Consider the following 23,106-nt stretch of genomic DNA (forward strand, 5'->3'; position numbering starts at 1 on the left):
TCGCAGCCTGGATTTTCTTTCTTAGTAACAGTAAACGAGTGAGGAATGTCAGGCTGCGAGCTGGCTAATTATTCAGGCTCATGTGCGATTCCTGAAACATAGGTGTATCCTGGGGCTGTTCGTACGGCTGTGGATGATCTCTGTCTTGGTGTGACTAAGGGAAACTGTTTTGGATTGCTTGGGATCAACGGTAGGTTATCCCAACATATCATATTAAGAATTGGTGTAGTTTCTGAAATTCGTCTCCAGATTTTAACTGTCATAGTTTCAAATAAAACGTTGTTTTATAATATTATATCCTAAAGGTGCTGGTAAAACAACAACTTTTGGAATGTTAACTGGAGAATTTCCCATCTCGGCTGGTACTGCCTATCTTCATGGTTATAATATTCAAACAGAACTTCGACAGGTTCAAATATCAGAATTTAATGTTCTTTTTTTCATCAATAATGAACTACAGTTGCAGCAGTCACAGAACAGCATGTTGCATGTTACATGCTGTCAAATATGGACTTCTGTTCATTCGAGCTTTAATAACTTCACCCATTTTTATTCAGTTTTCTCTATTCTAGACATTGTCAAACTGCAACAGCTTTTTACTTTTTTTATGTAACCGGGAAAAATTGGCTTGTGTGACTTTTAAAGACATCCATTTTTTGCCTTGTTTAACTAAACATTTTATTTATAGATCGTAGCAAAGTTGTTTAGTTTAGTTAAATTGATATATTCACCATAACAATAGCAACCCCTTTTAACCATTACAACAAGCTTTAAAGTAAATTGTTTGAACCCGGGAGTATCGTTACATGTTTGTAAATGATGATCGTCCAGGTTAATAAAGTCCTGAGAAGGACTGTTTTTGTTGTTGTTGACTGACGGTTCGACAACCTTAGCGGTAGTCATCTTCAGAGTCAAAGTCAATTTATTGTCTTTATTTACAGGTGCAGCAACGTATCGGTTACTGCCCTCAGGTAGATCTCACTTTATTCTTATACTTTTTACATGTTTGCTTCTTAGTTAATATGTGTTAAGCTGACTTCTCTTTGTAGTTTGATGCCCTGATTGGTAATCTTACTGGTCGAGAAATGCTAAAGATGTACGCTCATCTACGTGGAATACCGTATGAAAGGATGGAAGACCTTGTTGAACATACTATAGAGAGCTTGAATCTCGAAAAGTGGGCGGATAAAATGTGCGGTACTTACAGGTAAAACCCTGTGTTCACTCGCAGTTTTGAATGTTTTGAATGTTTTGTGAAAGGCTATGGTCGATGTAATGGCTTTCTTTTGTCATGAAAATTCGTATTTTTGAATCTTTCACGTATGGGTAAGAACAACAAATTGTGCAGTTCTTTCAAAATTGTGTTATTATTTTTAAATCATTTCATCTTACTTGTACAGGATAACTTCTTTATTTTGTAATAATGATGAAATCTTTGTCTCTGTGAAAATGGATGACATCATTGTTTATGTGATATTTAGTGGTGGAAACAAACGAAAATTAAGCACAGCCATAGCTCTTGTTGGAAATCCGCCAATCGTGTTTCTTGTGAGTAAAGTCTACCGGTTCCTTTGATGAAGGGTTTCAACATCGTAGTTTTATTTACATAATCGATCTTTGTCTATAGGATGAACCCACAACAGGAATGGATCCAGGGGCACGACGCTTTCTATGGAATTATTTGACAACCGTTATTCGTGAAGGAAGGTCCATTGTACTCACTTCACACAGGTAACATAGAGATTAACTGTTGTCAAAGCTTCATAGAGCTAGTAAGTAGGTATCCATCTGTATTGCATTTATCCTCTTTTCATCTCTATATACGTTGTTGTCCATTGCCATCAGTATGATAGAATGTGAAGCCCTGTGTACACAGTTAGCTATAACGGTCGCTTCTATACTTTTTTTATCCCTATGTACGTTGTTGTCCCTCACTCCATCACTATGGAAGAATGTGAAGCCCTGTGTACACAGTTAACTATAACGGTCGCTTCTATACTTTTTTTATCCCTATGTACGTTGTTGTCCCTCACTCCATCACTATGGAAGAATGTGAAGCCCTGTGTACACAGTTAACTATAACGGTCGTTTCTATACTCTTTTATCTCTATGTACGTTGTTGTCCCTCACTCCATCAGTATGGAAGAATGTGAAGCCCTGAGTACACAGTTAACTATAACGGTCGTTTCTATACTCTTTTTTATCTCTATGTACGTTGTTGTCCCTCACTCCATCAGTATGGAAGAATGTGAAGCCCTTTGTACACAGTTAGCTATTATGGTCAATGGTAAATTCAAATGCCTTGGTGGAATACAACATCTTAAGAGCAAGTACGTTGTATAACACTTTCTTAAGTTGCATGTATTTTCACTTAAATAAGTTGTACTCTATTCTGTCTTTTAGGTTTGGCCGGGGTTATACTCTCATGTTAAAAGTTGCAGCCCCCGAAATGAATGATATTTCCTACGAAAATCGACAATATTTTGATCAGAGGCATGAAGAAGTATCGGGAGGTAATAATTTAGTCGTGACTTTTTCCTTTACTTTTTTTTATTCCTTTTAATCATTTATCCATTTTAGGTTGCAGCAACCCAATGTTTTTCAATGAAAACATGACTTTATTAGATGGATATGTCGAACGAGCCAAAATATTTGTGCAAGAGACATTTCCCGGAGCCATTTTAGAAGAATCAAGACAGGTAATGACTGAGTAGATATTAGTTGGATAACTTCGCCATTTTTGTTGTACATCAACAAAGATGGAGAAACAACACTATCCAATACCATCCAACATCATCCCATACCATCCAACATCATCCAATACCATCCAACATCATCCAATACCATCCATCATCATCCAACATCATCCAACAAATATGCCAATGTTTGCTTAGTTAAATGTTTTTGAAAAATGTGGCAGATTGATACTTGGTTAAAAATAACTTTGCTATATGATATCGCATGTAATGGGTGGCGCTATTTACCTAAGTTAAAATGAAAATGCATTCCTTGTGAGAAAGTCAACTCTGAAGATGACTTTCATAAAGGTTGTCAAAACTACAGTCAACATCAACACCAACTGTGCTTCGCATGACTTCACTAGTATGAATGATCTACATCTACAAACATATAAATACTCCCGGATTATGAACATTCATTTCATTGAAAGGAATCAGCGATATTTTTTTTTTATCTCTCACCGTTATATAGGGAATGTTAACTTATCAAATTGTCAGTGAAAGCATGCAGTGGTCGTATGTATTCGGTGCTTTAGAGGGATCCAAACAACAGTTAGGGATTATTGATTACAGTGTCAGTCAAACTACATTGGAACAGGTATATATATGGTCACATAGGGATATTGTAATTGTTATGGAAATCATCAAAAAGGTAAAAAAAATTTGTTGTTTTAGGTCTTTCTTAACTTTGCAAAACATCAGTTTAGCGAGGAGAGAACCCTGTTAAACAGGAAAAAACTTTGCTGCTTCTAAATATACGTACGTGTCAGTATCATGAAAGACGTCATAATGAATTAGTTTGGTTTTTACTTATACATAAGTTTTAAATAAACTCGATCTTTGCAAATATTGTACAAATTGCTTAATAGCTTAATTCAATCTATCAATGTATATGTTAGCTATATCTTGGTAGACAAATGTATTTTAACGTATTATTATAATTCATTTCACTTCGATCCTTGTCCAGTGTTTGTTTCCTCCGTTGTGTTATGGTGCCGTTAAAGGTGCCATTACTCGTGAGACAACAATGCAATACCTGTAAAGGTGTGTGGAGAAAAAATCAGACTATTTTCAAACATTTTTATCTAATATTGAGGTATAAAGGTAGACATAAAAGTGACATAAAGGTAGACATATTGGTAGAAATACCCAAAGTTAAATATAAAGATAGACATAAAGTAGACACAAAGGTAAAAAAAAAGAACGTTAAAAAATAACTTACTCATATTAAATGACGACTTAATCAAAGTTGTCTCTTATGAAGTAACAGCGTTTTGAAATGTTCATCTTTTTCAAGTGTCGCTCATGTCATCTTTTTGATATAATGTTCACGTCGTCTCTATCAAATGCCAATATTCTGGGGTGGAGGTGTAATTGTTGGTCTTATACTAACCGTTTAACAACCCACTAAAACCAACAATTAACGAAATTAAACATTAAGTTGGACATAAAAGTAGACATAAGGATAGACACAAAGGTATACATAAAGGTAGACATAAACGTAGACATAAAGGTAGACATAAAGATATACACAAAGGTAGACACAAAGATAGACACAAAGGTAGACATATAGGTAGACACAAAAGTAGACACAAAAGTAGACATAAAGGTGGACACAAAGGTAGACATTACGGTAGACATAAAGGTAGACACAAAGTAATACCCCAAGGTAGACAGAAGCGTAGACATAAAGATAGACATAAAGATATACACAAAGGTAGACACAAAGATAGACACAAAGGTAGACATATAGGTAGACACAAAAGTAGACATAAAGGTGGACACAAAGGTAGGCACAAAGGTAGACATTACGGTAGACATAAAGGTAGACACAAAGTAATACCCCAAGGTAGACAGAAGCGTAGACATAAAGATAGACACAAAAGTAGACACAAAAGTAGACACAAAAGTAGACACAAAGGTAGACATAAAAGTAGACATAAAGGTAGACAGAAACGTAGACATAAAGGTAGACATAAAGGTAGACACAAAGGTAGACATAAAGGTAGACACAAAGGTAGACACAAAGGTAGACATAAAGCTAGACACAAAGGTAAAAACAAAGGTAGACACAAAGGTAGACATAAAGGTAGACACAAAGTAATACCCCAAGGTAGACACGAAGATGGAGATAAAGGTAAACATTACGATAGACAAAAATGTATGCAAAAGGTAGAAGACACAAAGATAGATTTAACGGTACAAACAAAGTAATCACGAAAGTAGACAAAAGGGTAGACACTAACGTAAAGATAAAGGTAAACACAAAGGAGGGTAGACATAAAGGTAGACAAAAAAAAAATTAGCCACAAAGGTACACACAAAGGTGAGAATAGAGGTACTTATTTAAGTGTGTTCAGCTATATACACAGACAGGATGCATTAAAAAACTGCAAAGACGATAATCGTATGCACAAGATCATGCATTATAATTTCGATGGCTGTGCAAATAATTACGCTACTGGGATTTGAAAATACGTTTCCCCATCCATGCAGTACCATCACAATATTCATACAAAGTAAATTTCAATTACGATTGTAAATCCCCGAAGCTTAATTATTTGCACATTCGTTGAAATTCTAACGTATAAGCTTGTGCATACAATGTACAGTTGTTTTATACACTCCGTACATAATAAGCGTGAGAGCACATAAATGTACAACTGAAACAGTCCAGATTAAATGTTAGCAGAAACAGCAACCGCAATGGGAGAGCAAGGGACAAGTAAAATTTGACGAGGGGAGCCATAACTTCGATATAAACCAATTTACAGAAGGAAGTTAAGATGAAAGACCACGTGGAGGGCGAAACACGTCAACCTTGACGTCGAGGAAGAATTGGCGGATGAAGGGAAGAAATTCTTACTGAGGATTACACAATTATAAACTATCGAAGCGGAGTTAGAACGATGTCTTCCAGAAAAAAAAACATATGTTAGTGGATATTCTGCGCCATATCAAAGCATGTGATAAGCATACACTTTATTTGGAAGTTTTGACATCGAGAGCTGCTGTAACACAACGGACCAAGTGTTGTATAGAACTGACGCCACCACGACTGTACACTGTGGTGTCTTATGACAGCTGGTTTCTTCACAGCATTTAGAGATGTATGTGGCTACGTCGTCAACTATGCAGCCAAAATAAAAATTTGTAAATCTATGGTGGACATACTTTTGGTGTCACAAACCATGTTGTTCAATTGGAGAGTGTGACGCGTGAAATCTGTACGACATTCGTAAAGAATACTCTGCAAAAGCTGAACGATAACGAAATGCATTTCCTACTATAGGAAGGCCCGTAAGTTCTTCATAGCTCGTTCTTGGATCTTTTCAAAATGTTCTCAGCTGGTTGAAAGTCTGATCCATCAACGTGAAGCCGTGAATCGGTCATCGTCATATTTATCAACGACAAAAAGAAATGGAACAATAAAAATACTATTGACAGTCGCCACAACTAGAAATCTTAATATCATTACCGTATGAAACATGCTGTAAATGTAAGATTTGCACAGACATAGTTGCATCTATGTCTTTCGATATATAGCTTATTATGAATGTTTGTATGTGACTATCTATATAACCCATTATAAAAACTACTACACTTTAACTCTTTGTACCAACACATTTTGTACGACTTATTTTTACGATAATGATATTTTCTTTCTTGCATTCTCTTTGACTCTTTTCCGTAATCTTGTTTCGAGACCTTTAAAGGTCATCATTTTTTTTGCATTAATTATTACAAAGCAGGAATGGCACATTAAATTGAGCATTAGTCTCCAACGAATTCTCTGGTCTACTACAAGACACAACCTTTCGAGGTTGCAAAGTGGAGGTTCAAACCCTGTCTGCAATAAGGTAAAGTTAGATCTAGGTTGAGCTAAGAAATGAGGAAATAATGCTGATTAACAGTGCCAAAATGGCATTTCTATTACTGAGTTTTTAGAGAATGGAATGCGACACTTAGTATAAATTCAGAAAAATTCGCTCTCCGATGAGAAGGAGGAAGGAGGAGAGCGAAGAAAAAAAAAAGATAGGTTCCCATGCAAAAAACCACTCTTAAAAAAAACTAAGTCTTTTGCTCAAATTTTTTTATGACTCCCTGTTATCAGGGAGTTATTTTTTTAAATTTTGAAAAGTCAGGAAACCCAAGAGCAAACAGAACGCCCTAATATTCCCTTTCTTACCTCCGAGCACTTGTTCCTCAATTCAACTTTCTGTCTTCCACATCCGCCTCGTACACCTAAGTGTGTCAGCAGAGGGGCGAACCAAGGATCTTGTGCACGGGAGGTCAGTGATGTCGAACTAAGCGCCCAACATCGGCCAGTTGAGCTAAGCGCTCATCATCGAACACTTAGGTTTTTTTCGCGTTTTTTATCATTTTTTTGAACTTTGAAGTGAAAGAAAACGATGATCAGATCAGTATTGAACCCGAGATGGTGCGATAGCCATACTGTCAACCATAAGTGTTCCACTCAGTAAAGAAAACAACATGGATTTGAACGTGGGAAGGTCTGAGCACCGCACCGACACCTATACCTCTCATCCAGACGAGAGACTTACGATTTCGATGAAAACATGTCAAGTGATTAGCAAAAACCAACATTTATTGCATCCATTTCTTCTGGCTCAAATTTACAATGTTTAGTATGTTTGACTTATTATTTGTCACCCTCACTCCATTGATGAAGAAAGAAATTTACTTGGCTTCCCTATCAAGCTCTAAATAACATATTTTGGCATTTCATGTTCTTACAGCAAGGACCAGGACATATAAAGTATACACAGGTTTAGGAATTGCCATGTGGTAAATGAAGACATTTACGCGCATGTTCTTTAGTCAGTTTAATGGCGTTGGAGGATTATTTTGTCTGTTTAGACTTAGCTAACGTATTTTTTATTTTCATACATAACAACATTGTAATAGCTTCTACAAAAACCAATAGTTCTCGTGAAACAGACATCACTTTTTCTTATTTTGTAGTTGAGTTTAAGCACTTACCTATGTAAGTTTACAGAGGCGTATGACATTCTGTAAAAATCGTTCGCTTTTCTTTGTGGCAAAAAATCATACTCGTGTTTAAAGTTGACGTTGTCCATTCAACACTAAACTTATACAGTTACGATGCGCTTTTGAACAAGAAATAGTATATTTAGCAAAAACGTGCTTATAGTAATATAAATGACTTCAAATGTAATCAATGTAATTGTCATTTTATATGAACAAAATGTTGAAAAATCGTGGGCTTGTCTTGTAGACTTTGTCTAACATATTTTTTACTGGATTACGAAAGTGGTGTGTTTACAATTTTTAAAAGACTAAACTATAAAGAAGAAATTACTGATTTAGGAAAAATTTACAAATAAAGTATATTGGAAATCTTTGAGGTACAAAACGAATCTAACAATATTGTACTTCTTATCTTATTAAATACCTGCTTCCATAGTTAAGCTTTGTCAAAGCAAAAACTTTGTTTTCAGAATTTCGTCTTTGACATTAGACAATAGAGCTCAGTGGAACAATCTTTTAGATTATAATCAGTCTACTGGGAGCTACGTTACTTACTGACTGTTTTGTACATACTTCTATAGCTTTAATTTCTGCTCTGAGTTCTTCAATTGACCTCCAGCCAAGGGAGTTACGAGCTTACGCAGACTGACCTTGTTCATTCTTTACATTCATAATCAGTCTTGCCCTACTATTCAACAACTTTTGGAGCCTTTCCCAGAGATCTTTCCGAGTTTGTCTCAAACCTCACAACAATAGTCAAAATATGGCTGGATTAAAGCGAATTATTACCAAAACCAAACTGCTTCTATTAATAAATAATTTTATTTTCTTTACAGCTTCAATACCTGACGATATTTTATGTATAATAAATATATATTCGAGGTGTTATTTCCAGTTCAACTTTTTGTCTATTTGAACTCCAAGAGCTATGGAACACTTTACTTTTTTGTCATTGATCGTAAGGGTTGGTTTGATATCAATTCTATTTTAATTTGTGTCGAAAGACGGTTAAAATATATTCTGTCTTCACACGGCTATGTAAACTTACATAGGTAAGTGCTTAAACTTAAAGTGATGACTGTTCCACGGGAACTATTGATTTTTGTAGAAGCTATTACAATGTTGTTATGTATGATAATAAAAAATACGTTAGCTAAGTCGAAACCGACAAAATAATCCTCTAACGCCATTAAACTGACTAAGGAACATGCGCGTAAATGTCTTCATTTACCACATGGCAATTCCTAAAATTGTGTATACTTTATACGTCCTGCTCCTTGCTGTAAGAACATGAAATGCCAAACTATGTTATTTAGAGCTTGATAGGAAAGCCAAGTAAATTCCTTTCTTCATCTTTGGAGTGAGGGTGACAAATAAGTCAAACATACTAAACATTATAAGTTTGAGCCTGAAGAAATGGGTGCAATAAATGTTGTTTTTTGCTAATCACTCGACATGATTTCATCGAAATCGTGTGTCTGTCGTCTGGATGAGAGGTATAGTTGTCGGTGCGGTGCTCAGACCTTTCAAGGTTCAAATCCATGTTGTTTTCTTTACTGAGTGGAACACTTGTGTTTGTCAGTATGGCTATCGCACCATCTCGGGTTCAATACTGATCTGATCATCGTTTTCTTTCACTTCAAAGTTTAAAAAATTGATGAAATACGCCAAAAAACCTAAAGCATTCGATGATGAGCGCTTAGCTCAACTGGCCGATGTTGGGCGCTTAGTTCGACATCACTGACCTCCCGTGCACAAGATCCTTGGTTCGCCCCTCTGCTGACACACTTAGGTGTACGAGGCGGATGTGGAAGACAGAAAGTTGAACTGAGGAACAAGTGCTCGGAGGTAAGAAAGGGAATATTAGGGCGTTCTGTTTGCTCTTGGGTTTCCTGACTTTTCAAAATTTAAAAAAATAACTCCCTGATCACAGGGAGTCATAAAAAAATTTGAGCAAAAGACTTAGTTTTTTTAAGAGTGGTTTTTTGCATGGGATCCTATCTTTTTTTTTCTTCGCTCTCCTCCTTCCTCCTTCTCATCGGAGAGCGAATTTTTCTGAATTTATACTAAGTGTCGCATTCCATTCTCTAAAAACTCAGTAATAGAAATGCCACTTTTGCACTGTTAACCAGCACTATTTTCTCATTTCTTAGCTCAACCTAGACCTAACTATATCTTATTCCAGACAGGGTTTGAACCTCCACTTTACAACCCCGAAAGGTTGTGTCTTGTAGTAGACCAGAGAGTTCGTTGGAGACTAATGCTCAATTTAATGTGCCATTCCTGCTTTGTAATAATTAATGCAAAAAAAAGTGACCATTAAAGGTCTCGAAACAAGATTATGGAAGAGCTTCGAATCAAAGAGATTGCAAGAAAGCAAATATCAGTATTGGTAAAATTAAGGTGTTCGGAAAGAGTGCAAGCGTTGTTATAAATTTTATACATCAATGTTATTTTGATCATACGTAAAGTATACATAACATTGGATAACTTATATTGAAAGACATAAAGATAGTTATATCTGTACAGATGTTTCATGTATGCGGCACGTTTCCCTAGGATGATGGATATCTTTTAGCGGCTTCTGTCAGTATTAGTTTGATCATACCAATTCGTAGTTATATATGAGGATGACGATACATTTATGAATCGACGTTAGAGCATCAGGTATTAGCTAAGTTCCAAAATGATAACTTCTTCCAAAGGATTGAAGAAAGGGCCTCAAGAAGCTTGTAAACATCCAGATCATATTAACCCATATGTTTATTGTTTTTCATTTTGACCACATATTTGACGACGTAGCAACATTCTTCTTTAAATACTGTGAAGAGAAAATTAGCTGTTATTTGAATCCTTTATGTAACGACCTTCCAAAACTGGGCTGTTCCGTTACGTTGACACTCGTTGTGACAACTTTGCTGCTTCGATATAAACTCCATGTTTATCAAATGCTAAGTTGACAGCTATGGTCCGGTATATGTACTATAGCACAAGAATATTCTGGTAGACATCGCTGTAATTCCGCTTTGATAGTTTATAGTTTGCGTGTAATCCTCATTGAAAATCCCTTCCAGTCAGTCGCTAATTCTTCCTCAACATCAACGTTGACATGGTTTTGCCATCCACGTGGTGTTTTAGCTGAACTTCTTGATGTTATAATCGGTTCATTTCCAAGTTATCGCTCCCTTTGTCGAATTCGATCTTAACTTGCCATTATATTTGCATGCTGTTGTTGGTTCTGTTCACATTTAATCTGGATCGGTTCAGCTGCATACTTTATATTTTTTCATTCTTTATTATGTATGCATAAACGAACACAGATCACTCCTCAGACCATATTTTCTGTTTTCATACTTCTTGCACTTGACTGGTTTTCATTTATTGCTATTGTTGATGTAAAAAGTCTGAATTGCTTTTAAGTTGTTATGAAATTAACTTTTGTTTTGTCCAGTTGATTTTCTTTTGGTTTGGCAAATTCATTGCTTGATCACCTCATATATGCTAATCCCACGGGTACAATATTGCGCATTATTAATAAGCATATTTTATGCTAAATTTCTAAGAGCTTAGTGTAGCAAAGATATGTAATACATGTGCGAAGTTCACGATATTTTATTCTTTCATAGACTTAAAAAATGACGAGGTATTTGAATTATAACACTGATGATTTGATTTCTTTGAAAGTCTTATTCTTGAGACATCTTGTACGTAAAATGCACATGACAATTGACCTTTCTCTCATGGTATTTCGAATGGGACATTAAGATGGTGCAAACTTAAATTTTTCATATATTATTCACCCAGTGTTGATAAACAATCATGGTATTCAACATCGGTGAATGGAACTACTCAAAGAATGGTACCTATAACCATATAATACTTCCTAGAACTAAGATGAGCTGAAGTCCTTGAAACAGGTATAAATAGAGAATTGAGATATTGGAATTGTAAAAAAAATCACAAGGCAAATAATTTTTGTTGCTTTAGGTCTTCTTTAAATTTGCAAAAGATCAATTTAGCGAGGAGAGAATTCTGTTGAATCAAAAACTTTGCTTCTTCTGAAAATATATGTCTCGGAATATTCTATACATGAATTATTGATTGCACTTCCATGCAAGGCAAGTGTTTGTTCCTTAGCAACTACGTTACGATAAACAAATTCCTCTGTAAACATATGTCTCGGGTGACAGTCACAGAATCACACTAACTGCTCAAATGGCTTGTTATATGCACAATAAATATGCAACTACCAGCAAGGAAAGCTATCGACATCCAAAATCCGTCCCTGGCTATCCCTATTACACCTCAGAACGGCCGCAGGACTTTGGAAAAAACGTCGAACATCGTGAAGGGTCAACAAAATGGTTTCAAGATCACAGAAGACCAAATATTGTTGAAAATATCCTCAAAAATAACATAGCCTCTAGAAGAATGGAAGTTCGACCTTCTAAATACAGTGACAGTCCTGATAGAGTTCTAGGAGCAAGATGTACCACGAGAAACGAGAGATTGAATCGTCCTGATTGTAAACTCTTTAATAGATTACCAGATAAAGAGAGACAGATAAAGTTTTTTGTCGAAAAGAAAGAAGAACATCGGCAAAATTACAAAGATTTAACAGGCACCAAACATCAGGTCGACTACTTTCATTACGCTCATGTAGACGAGGATCAGTTTTCTCACTCAAAATTCTCCTCGTCTATCAAGAACTATCCCTCTCCCTATAAAGGGGCCTTGGAGTATTCGTGGTTAACAGAAAGAGGGCCTAAATATTTCGAACTATATTCAGGCACGTCTGACTTCAATCATCATCAGGAAATACCTGAAATTTGAGTTGTGTTATACGACGTGAAGTGTTAAATGAAACTTTAATATATTCACATTTTATATTGTTGTAAATTGTCGTACTGAGGTCTCTTTTCAACTATTCCACCAAACGTGTAAGCATGAGAAACGTACTCTCATTTCTAAGAATGAGTTTTGGGTAATAGTTGCGTGTTCTACAAATACGCTCTATCAAAAAAGTCCAATCGCCATCCGAACATCTTACTTTTACTCATGGTATTTGATTGAAGATATTAGCACATGTTACTAGTTTTCGACCACCAATGAGAATCACATGGTGAATACTATACGATGAAAACCACATGTGGTAAGAATCATATGATACAACGTCGATGAAAAATATGAAGGTTTTTCATCCATTTCCTTTGACTTCTATTCTTTTCTCCCGAGAAGAATTTCTATAGAACCTCACACTCCATAGAAGGGGACTACGAGCGGACCAACTTATACAGTACAGCGGGAGTTGAACTTTGAAATATTGATGGTCGCCTAAATTTTGCCCCCTTATTATGGACGAGTACGTTAGAGGATTAGATGATAAAATTATTTTATAATATTTGCTCTAGCGCCCAAATGATTTGCAAATAGGCAATAAATTTCTTTCTGTGATTTATTAAATGCGACTCAGAAATCGCACTCCCACTAATAAACGGCAAACTCAATTTTTCATCAATGGAAAGATTTTTGCAAAAAAAAATATATTCAAATCAGACAGTCAGAATCAGTAGAAGGGAAATACCAATGGAATTTCTTATGTTGTGATTTGAAGCCTCACTCTGTGAATGTGAAGATTTTGAACGTGTTTTTAGGACACATGTTTTAGTACGTTGTTGCACTTTTATCTTTAATTTGTCAATGAAACATCAAAATTACTAATTACAAAGTACCAATATGGCGCATAGACTTTACACATGTTTACTATACAGAGTCTACTTTTTGAAATCAAAAATAGAAAATTGAGCTCTTTTATTAAAGTTTGCAAGTCTGACATTTTAAAAATAATTCAGTGAAGTGATCGGTGACGTAAATAATTGCTTCGGTATGATTTTACAAATACACATTTCATTGACACACCTTTTTACACAGAGCAACGGTAAGCTGTTACAAAATTGCATTCCTTGTTTGCCTTGCTGGTATTTTACTAATCAGCTTACAAAACAAGTTGTCTAAAAGTCATATGCGAGAAAAATTAGGGTAAATACTCGACAGTACAAGAAAGCTTTTCCCGTCAACAACCCACAAAACTACATCATTCTTCATCAGGAAAACTGATTTTATTTTTACTATACTTCTCTATTAATACAAACAATACATGGTGTAATCTGATAGTTCTATGAGTTTCCCATGCAAAATTCGTGTTTTTCAAAAATATCCCTATCTTTCTTTCCAACCATAGACAGACAGGCTTCATTTTCATCATTTCAGATTACATATATCTGGTAAACAAATATAAAAAGTTACAACGCTGACATATTTTAACCATTTTACAAAGTACATAGCTTCAGATGTATTAGCGAGAAATATCAATATAAGATTTTGTAAACTCACATTTTTCAGGAAAATGTCTGCGTTCCCTTAGAACCTGATCTTTCTTTGGAAAATGTAGTCTTTCCTCCGAGTCATGTCGTTCATTAAACACTTTACTTTCAAATGCTTTACTGAAATGTTTTCGATTGGATCGCGTCCATTGTTCAGAGTTACGGCATTCGACTCGACACCACGATTCAGTATTCATGTTTTATCAAAAGCGTTTCTTTTAACTTACATGCAAATTCAGTCTAGAAGTGATCTTTGAAAAAAGCTTTCCAATGCTCGCAAAAGCAAACAATCAATATATCAATTATGACCAGATACCATGGCAACTATTTAGTTGCCAAGCGATAACGTTGCTCATTTGCAACAAAATGACATCCGGGAAGCGTAGGAATTTTACAGGAAATGTTTATGGATCATTCATTGTTATGGTCATAAATATTGACACGTTGACGTAACGAGAATGGCGAAATGACCAAAATTATCGAAATTTATATAGTAAAGTTATATATTAATATAAATTTATATAGTTATATAAATTTATATAAAGTGGACTATGTTTATAGAACTAAAGTCTTGCAAATATCATGTGAGAAATTTCTAGCTTTTACGTTGCACCGCTTGCACGTATAAAGATATCACGTTTCTACTGCTTTAAAATGTATCACTGCAATTGATGTGTTTCAGTTTCCGCCATTAAAAAAGCAAATTATGCTGCTTTTAATTGTGGTTTTTAAAGTATTGCTCTTTTCTCTAAAAGTCATTGGGCACGAAGAGAGGAAACCCACAGTGATTTTGATCTCATTTGATGGCTTTCGTTGGAATTATTTGGATAATGTGGAAACAAAGACGTTATCTAGTCTTGCGAAGAATGGAGTTAAAGCATCAGTCTTGAATAATTTTGTCACGAAAACATTTCCAAATCACTACAGTATAGTAACTGGTCGTTACGAAGAAAATCATGGTATCATTAACAATAGGATGTGGGATCCCGTGTATAAAGAGTTTTTCACAATGGAAACTGTTGATCCAAAATGGTACAATGCAAGTGAACCATTGTGGATCACCAACCAGAAGGCAGGTGATAAACGTCTAAGTGCTGTCATAAATTGGGTCGGTGGCTCTGTGCCTTACCATGGTCAGAAGGCAGGTTTTTCTCCACCATACAACAGTAAACTTCCATTTAAGGAAATTGTTGATATAGTTTTGCAACAATTGACCAAGGATCCACCCGTGAATTTTGTTGCTATGTACTTTGATGAACCTGATGCAGTTGGGCACGTATTTGGACCAAATTCTAAGGAAGTGGTGGATGCCATTCTCAAGTTGGACAATGTTACAGGATATTTAGTGGACAAGTTAAAGAAGGTGGATTTATTTGATAAGGTATCTGCATTACTTTGCTTCATAGAAATATTACATGTACACTGTTTACTCTAGAATAACATATTCAATAGCACAGTTGGTTCTATGAAAACCTTATTTAATAGTACAATGCGTTTAGTCAGACTTCTGCTCTGCAAAAAGGCATTATGCAATCAGGTAAAGTTTTTGTACCTACTCACAAAGGTATCAAATATGTTATTCAAGAGTGTATTTAAGTATAGTGCCTCAATTAAGTCCTGGTTTTTGTAAAATAATATATTTTGTATATTCAATTGCACATCTTTTTTAGGTTAATATAATTTTGACCAGTGATCATGGGATGACTGAAATAAGCCCAGAAAAAGTTATTTTCTTGGATGACTATATCTCTCGTGATAAATATGAGTTGATTGACAGTGGAGTTAACTCCTTCATTATCCCCCATGAAGGAGAGACAGAGAATGTTTACAAAAACTTAAGCAACATTCCTCACATGACAGCATATCACAAAGAGGATATTCCTTCACAATGGCATTACAAGAACAACCGTAGAGTGACTCCAATATTTTTGGCATGTGATCTGGGTTACAGGATCTTTCAAAATATTTCATTTGTTGACTCTGAGAAAGGTGCTCATGGCTATAACAATTCTTTAAAAGACATGCATCCATTTTTCATTGCCCATGGCCCGGCATTCAAAAAAAATTACAATATGTCAGAGTTCAGCATTGTTCACATATATCCCTTAATCTGCCATTTATTGGGTGTAACTCCTGCAGAGAATGATGGAGATCTGACTGCTGTTTTACAAATGCTTTCTGATATAAATGGGTCAAGCTTTGAACTGCTTATTTTTGCAATGATTATTTCTGGTCTTGTGTTGATGTTTATGGTGTATTGCTTAATAAGGAACTGTCGCAAGTCTTCACGAGTGCATTATGACGTGTTGGACCTTGAAAATATTTTGCTATCATGATTACATTCCTCAATACCCCAGTAATGATTGGGTTGAAGAATTTTAACCGTTGTAATGTCAGTTTCAAAAAGCACATTCTATGCAACTATTATTGAGTCATTGGTATTGTATAAAAGTTTGATGTTAAACCATAAACTTGTTATTGCAGAATGGAAAAAGTACTCAGACATTCTGCAAATTCTACAATAAGGAATTGATTAAAACTACTTTTCCAAATATGTATCATAAACAGCTTTTCTTATTTACAAGTGACAACCCACTTTAATTTGTTTAAGGAGTATTATAAATTCTTTGGTCATGTAAAAAGGCAAACAATCCCCTGTGAGGACATAAAATAACAATTTTTTTCAAGAAAATGTTTATACAGCCAATACACCTTGTTCAACTACAGACATGGGGGTTTCACTTTGGCAGTCCATCCACAATTTGCTTAGTTTTTTATCAATCCTCAATGATGTTAAGCGGGCAGCAGAATTTTGACTCCAACACTCCTTGATGATTGCCATTGTACCATTAAGAAGCTATGCATAAGCATTGTTATATGTTAGCCCATAAATATTAAATAAAACCAATTAAATGATTAAGTGATGACTACAATACCTTGTCACTATTCCATTCATTTGGAAACAGAGGACGTTTCTTCTCTACGCAAACAACTTCCTTCATAATTTCAAAACTAGGGTCATTAGGCACCATGTCATAAAATGGTGGCTGATATTCTTTGGCTTTCACATCTACAGAATCAAATGAAAGAGACAGCGATGCAATGTATTTGTAAAAAAAAGAGGATTCAAGTCTTTGTGATCACTTACTACTAGTTGCGGTTCTCATTGATAGTTCCCACAACACCAGACCAAAAGCATAAACATCCACTCTCTTATAAGAGTCAAACCACGTAGGATCCATCGTCTCATCAAGAACTTCAGGTGCCATGTATCGTTTTGTTCCAACACGATTGTTACTTGTATCAATATCTACTTGATTCTGATCCTTGCGGAGAATGACGGCAAGTCCAAGATCAGCAATTGCACACGTATAATCATTCTTGACAAGTATATTCTTTGACTTGATGTCACGATGTGCAATTGATGGTTTGGCATTCAATCCATTAATTTCCGTGTGTAGATGAGTGATACCAGATATTGCTGACTTGGCCAAAGATATCATTATCTTAGCATCTACTGTGTTGTTATTTAGGAAGTCATATAGGGATCCATTGGGATGATAGTGAGTCATAAGCCACATTCGTGTGGTTGAATCTTTTGTTGCAACATCAGATGCAATAAAACTTAATATGTTGTCATGGTTGATCATGACAGTTTGATAAATCTGAGTCTCCCTAACCCATGACTGTTCATCAACGGAAGAGAACATTTTCACTGCAATGTATACACCATGCCACTTTCCCTTCCATACTTCTCCGTAACGTCCCTTTCCTATGATCTCAAGAAGATCCACTTGCCGTGCAACTGAACGCTGAACAAGTAGTGGCAAGCCAGAACCACTACCAGAGGAGGGGTCAACACATCCACCCCATGAACTTCCCCCACTGCATTCTCCAGTAGAGACAACTTTTTTTTCCTTGAGTACAGCCTTCCTAATGTATGGTTGAAGGAAATAAAGTGCTCCTAACACCAACACAAGAGCAAAGATTGGCCCAAATATAGAGAAAATAAGTTCAAGCAACTCTGAGTTTTCACCAGGTTCAGACTCTATAACAAATATAACAAAAGAATAAAAAAACAATGCCATTGTCACTAGTTGACAAATAATACAACAATCTATGAGCATACCTTTTTTTGGAAAATATTTTTCAATTAGACTGGGCATATTACAGTAGTCGGTGTGGCAACATATCTTGGCAGACATAACTGTAGTTGAATTTGCTTTCTTCACAATAATACATCTAGGATTCAACTTTTCAGGATTGTATGTATAAAGACAGCCATATTTTTCAGAAATGTGCGGCTCTCTCTCAAAATGAGCAAAACAGCCTTCGGTTGAATTACAACTTAACTGTTTGGATTGTAGACATTGCCACATATTGCAGTTGCATTTATAAATTTTATCTTTCCCATTGTTCTCATTCTTAGAAAATGTGGGAAATCTTCCTGTATGATAAAAAATCAAAGTAAAAAGAACAATGTAAGCCACTTGTCTAACTCTAACAGTACATTTCATTTACCCCAACGAAATGCTGTCTATTCACTATTTATTGGCATATTCTATAATTCAGTCATTCAGAATTATAGTCAATCTTCTCTCGATTAAGTTGTATTTAAATAAATGGTACAGTAGACGATAATTTATCGTACATAGTACTAACAACGACTGTAGTACTAACAAAAAATAATTATTTAGGAATATATAGGCTACAGCCACCGCGTATATGGGCGCTCGACAGTGCGACACGCAAGATTTTGAAACTTAACTTATACCTGAGCTCTTTACCAACACAAGAAGAGATAGTATGACTGTAGTTCTTACAAACATCGTGAGTACGTTGAGTAATCTTCGTCGACACAAGAAAAGGCTTAATCAAACTTTTACTTGACAGTTCACATCAAATTCGTAGACCAAAAGACGCCATCTTTCATGACATGTGTCTGAATTGAAACGGATACGCCAAAAGTATGCTAGTCAAGTATAAAGTTATAATACAATACGGAATAATTCATAAATATTTTTTTCAAATGATAAAGGTGAATATTAATGTATAATATATAATGTAATATATTGCAGTTAGTAAATTAATAAAAAATAAACAGATTAAATTATCCATTGAATAATCAAACTTTGTCCATCACCAAGTGGGGATGAGATGGTGGGGGCTGCTTTCTACTTTTTCAACATTTAAAAATTAAATGTCATTCAGCTTTGCCAGACTTGATTTATCTCACTTCTTTAAATTATTTTGTTTTAGTATCAACAAAAGATAAGGCTTATGATGTTATTTTGGGATATAATAAATCATTTTATGTATTTTTGTAAAGGTTTGTGTGGCATTGCAATAGCTGTTGTTTCTGTAAACATTTAATTTGATTCTGGGCTGTTTTAGTAGTACTTTTTTATGTGCTTTCATGCTTTCTTATGTATACATAAACCAGCACAAATGAATCCAACATGGCACAGGACCACATTTTCAGTCTTCATAATCAATGGTTTGTGATTCTTTCTTTCAACTGAGTATATTTGATTTATCACTATTTGTTTTGAGAAAATGTCAATTGTTTGTATGTAAATGTAATAAATTTTTTGATTGGTCCGAATGATTTTCACTTATACAAGGTGTCTAAAAAAGGAGACCTTTAGAATCAGGCCAATTGTTAAAATGTAGTCAGTACCATGCGTATTTTACCTATCTTTCTTGCAACCACAAAATCTTTTTCTCCAGAATGTTTAATATAATTTCTAAAAGCACAATATGTATACACTGCTAAACAATGTTTTCACCTGATATCATGATTGGCTGCCATGTTGATGTACCATATTGAAAGGAATTTTTATGAAGTTCGTTTGTTTGCAAGAGGAAATGGGGTATATACAGCGCTGGAGGGGGTGGGGGGGTATTGCGTGGAATGTATTGTACTGAGGTTACTTCATTTTATGTAATGTCTATCTTTTTTTCATTCCTCTTTCAAATAGCGCCTAACTTATTAAATGTTCGAGACAGTTATAGGGTATTCTTTTAAAAATAGCTCTTTTACACATTGAAAAGAATGTCTTCTGCTCATCGGAGATTTTCTCTTCAAAATTCAATTGGAAATCACTACCACAGAGTTAATCAATTAATGTTGGCAGTACAGATATAAATCTCTTCTCTTGTTTCTTCTAGTGGATCGGGAATCCAACCCGATAACCATACAATCCCTACTGCTACTGCAGGTCCCGGGCATGGCCACTCTTTTTTGTTATTTTTTAGAGCGCTTCTCTAAAGATGAGGGAAACCGGCGTATCACCGGAGGAAAACCCTCAGATATCAAACGAGCTACGAAACCCAGTCGGTGGATGCACATTACTTGGAATCACCTTATCTATTTTTACTAGTTATCTTTACAAAAAAGGATGCTTTACATTTTTAAGGCCTTAATTATATTTGCCCAATTCATTAGACTACCTTTATATTTACAAGGTTGCTGAAAAAGGTGACTTAGGAAATATGCATCCTTGTAAAAAAAAGCAGTGAAAAACCGGAACCGGTTGCATTTCATTACGCCATTTTTAGATTACGCCAGTTTTAGAGTACGCCATTTTTAGAGTACGCCATTTTTAGATTATGCCATTTTTAGATTATGCCATTTTTTGATTATGCCACTTTTCATGCATTTTGCTTTGCGTATCTTTAGCTTAACCCTGTTGATCAGTGGCATGAAAAGCCCGATTTGAACCTCTTCCTAGTACCTACGAGCTATGCTGCACAAAAATGATTAAAACATACCTTTGAACGACGAGACACCTGTAAAACAACGTTAGTACCCGAGCCGAAAGAGAACCTAAGGGGTGGAAAACCGCCTCCCTGGGCCCTTATACTTTACCAAACGGCGTGCCAACCAATCCTTCTTGTGTCCAACACTCGATCACCTAGATGCCATCATGGCACCATTTATGATTATTCCTACCTGGAACTAGGCTAAATGTATCCAATTAGTTCGTCTGGCTATGAAATCATCTTCCATGCATAAAATAAATAAAGATAATCGACTTCATTTCGAGACGAGCAAACCCAATACATCAAAAATAATTAAACTATCTTCCTGCTCTGACTTTTTTTTCTTCAAGTTAAATAACAGCCGTTATTTTAACTTGAACATGCCACTGTCATAACATTGATTTTGAGAGTTTTTTAGCAAAAGCAATGCCGGGTTTCATGCACTTATTCTGTTTTGCTCTTCATTAGACCAATAAGACATTATTTCTAGCATATTCTTCTTGATGATGCAGATCACTCATTTTTTCAAAAGTATTATTAAACAAATTGACTTGTTTTTCTTCATTTTTTAGTGTTTGATGAGCGTTTTAAGTTTTGCATGGTTCAAAATTTTGATAGTCTATAAAAAAACGTTAAAATTGTTGATAAATCATCATCAAGAAAGAATATTTCAGACGTTTATAATTTTAAATACATTTAATTTGTGCTATGCAGCTTGCATGCCGGATTCCGCCATAGGTTTGTTACTTTTAGCGTTCAGTCTGTGATTCTAAATTTGCTGCATTTTGGACCGTAATTTTCGCGTTAATGCAATCCGTTGTTTGGTTGAACACGTTGCGCTTTAATTCGTCGATTTTTAATGTTTGGTTATGGAATTATGAATATTATAATGAAATATGCACATTTCAAGAATCAATAGACACGACCAAAACTCAAAGAAACCTATGCTTATTTCCTTGAACTTAGGATCGTGTATCCTGGTGATCAAATAAACGAAAAACATAAAAAAACCGGACCTTTTTCTCGACACCAGACGTGCATACAGGAAAAAAACCACTAACAGGAATCAAAAGAACAAGTAACTTTGTTATATAACCCAGCTAATGTTCAATCAACTTCCTGTTAGTGTTGATCACCAGGATTTTAACTGAAAACCGTCCAACCTGAAACGTCGTTCTTGGTCTTCATTCGTAGATTAACGTAATCCTCAAATGATAAATCCCCAAGATTGATTCCATAAAATCCACGACGACAATGGTGTTGTCAATCCAGAAAACGGTGATAGGAATCCACGACAACCATAATGTAATCCACATCAGCATTGAGTTGATCTGCGATGACTATGATTGTGATGAACGGCGACTATGATTGTGACCAACGACAATTTGATTTAATCCATGACAAATATGATGCAATATATAATAGAACTAATACGCCCCACCATTGTTTTCTTTCTTCACTACAAAACAAATGAAAGGTTCAAGATAACATAAAATTCTTCAAAATTTACCACAAAAACGCGACACAAAAACCGTTATTGATAATAGACTAAGAGCTTATAATCATTCAAACAGCAATAATCATATAAATTTTATTGTGAAAACTTATAAATTCTGTGTAACCAATCAGTTTGAAGAAGTTCGTGCAAGACAAAGGGATACCAACGAATGAAATTACATGTTTGTAGATGAAACCTCAATACCCACGTTCTTGACTTTGAACTAACTAGGACTAGGACTATACTAACATGGACATTCTATCTCTACAAACATGTAACGATTCCTGGCTTCAAACCATTCATTTTAGATCGAATGAAATTTCAACTTCCTGTTTTAACGATAAGTTATTTTTGAATGGTTCTAATAAAATTTTTTCTGGCAAATTCCCATTTACAACCTTATCGTATATGTACGAGTAGTAATTGATATGAGCAGTAATTCCCTTATATGAGCAGTAATGTTGTTATAAAGCAACTGAAAAGATTGGTCAATAAGAATAGATGATCATAGTCATTATAATTACCTATAGATTGGTGGTCATAAGCAGCCAACTGCTATTTTACAACTATACAAGTGTTGTGTAAGGTTGTTTTGTTCATAGGATGAAACATACTCCAACAATCAAAGATATCTTGCTAACTCAAGATATGAAGTGGAATGCTTGTTTATGAAATGGAAATTTCTGAAATCAAATATATCAAATTATGA

The 23,106-nt window shown here is 35.1% G+C and overlaps 4 protein-coding genes and 2 long non-coding RNA genes across 6 annotated transcripts in view; 3 read left to right on the forward strand and 3 right to left on the reverse strand.

The window, feature by feature from the left end:
• The window catches only part of LOC124452413 (phospholipid-transporting ATPase ABCA3-like), a 21,182-nt gene extending 17,488 nt beyond the window's left edge, over positions 1–3,694 (forward strand). The window contains exons 38-48 of the mRNA XM_047002942.1: positions 103–190; positions 306–409; positions 942–971; positions 1,050–1,207; positions 1,482–1,548; positions 1,628–1,731; positions 2,238–2,330; positions 2,404–2,513; positions 2,581–2,699; positions 3,211–3,336; positions 3,414–3,694. Coding sequence (XP_046858898.1) covers positions 103–190; positions 306–409; positions 942–971; positions 1,050–1,207; positions 1,482–1,548; positions 1,628–1,731; positions 2,238–2,330; positions 2,404–2,513; positions 2,581–2,699; positions 3,211–3,336; positions 3,414–3,491 — 1,077 coding nt within the window. The 3' untranslated portion in view covers positions 3,492–3,694. The remainder of the gene's footprint in view (positions 1–102; positions 191–305; positions 410–941; positions 972–1,049; positions 1,208–1,481; positions 1,549–1,627; positions 1,732–2,237; positions 2,331–2,403; positions 2,514–2,580; positions 2,700–3,210; positions 3,337–3,413) is intronic.
• On the reverse strand, positions 3,526–4,026 carry LOC124452416. Its single transcript, XR_006950772.1, has 2 exons — positions 3,961–4,026; positions 3,526–3,774 (listed from the first exon to the last, which is right to left on the reverse strand). It is a non-coding gene; the product is annotated as an uncharacterized LOC124452416 (long non-coding RNA).
• Positions 4,027–11,906: 7,880 nt separating this feature from the next.
• LOC124453494 (protein FAM166C-like) lies at positions 11,907–12,650 on the forward strand. Its single transcript, XM_047004310.1, has one exon. It carries the CDS (start codon positions 11,967–11,969, stop codon positions 12,582–12,584), a length of 618 nt encoding a protein of 205 aa, XP_046860266.1. The 5' UTR covers positions 11,907–11,966; the 3' UTR covers positions 12,585–12,650.
• Positions 12,651–13,851: 1,201 nt separating this feature from the next.
• LOC124453495 lies at positions 13,852–14,486 on the reverse strand. Its single transcript, XR_006951089.1, has 2 exons — positions 14,145–14,486; positions 13,852–14,032 (listed from the first exon to the last, which is right to left on the reverse strand). It is a non-coding gene; the product is annotated as an uncharacterized LOC124453495 (long non-coding RNA).
• Positions 14,487–14,694: 208 nt separating this feature from the next.
• LOC124453012 (bis(5'-adenosyl)-triphosphatase ENPP4-like) lies at positions 14,695–16,686 on the forward strand. The gene is made up of 2 exons (XM_047003688.1): positions 14,695–15,515; positions 15,805–16,686. The coding sequence occupies exons 1-2, from the start codon at positions 14,841–14,843 to the stop codon at positions 16,468–16,470; spliced, it is 1,341 nt and encodes a 446-aa protein (XP_046859644.1). The 5' UTR covers positions 14,695–14,840; the 3' UTR covers positions 16,471–16,686.
• Positions 16,649–19,071, reverse strand: LOC124453011 (activin receptor type-1-like). The gene is made up of 5 exons (XM_047003687.1): positions 18,909–19,071; positions 18,264–18,581; positions 17,283–18,182; positions 17,071–17,204; positions 16,649–16,991 (listed from the first exon to the last, which is right to left on the reverse strand). The coding sequence occupies exons 1-5, from the start codon at positions 18,961–18,963 to the stop codon at positions 16,830–16,832; spliced, it is 1,569 nt and encodes a 522-aa protein (XP_046859643.1). The 5' UTR covers positions 18,964–19,071; the 3' UTR covers positions 16,649–16,829.
• Between the last annotated feature and the right edge of the window lie 4,035 nt (positions 19,072–23,106).

Source organism: Xenia sp. Carnegie-2017, unplaced genomic scaffold (genome assembly GCF_021976095.1).
Source record: "Xenia sp. Carnegie-2017 unplaced genomic scaffold, XeniaSp_v1 HiC_scaffold_25, whole genome shotgun sequence".
Taxonomy (NCBI): Eukaryota; Metazoa; Cnidaria; class Anthozoa; order Malacalcyonacea; family Xeniidae; genus Xenia; species Xenia sp. Carnegie-2017.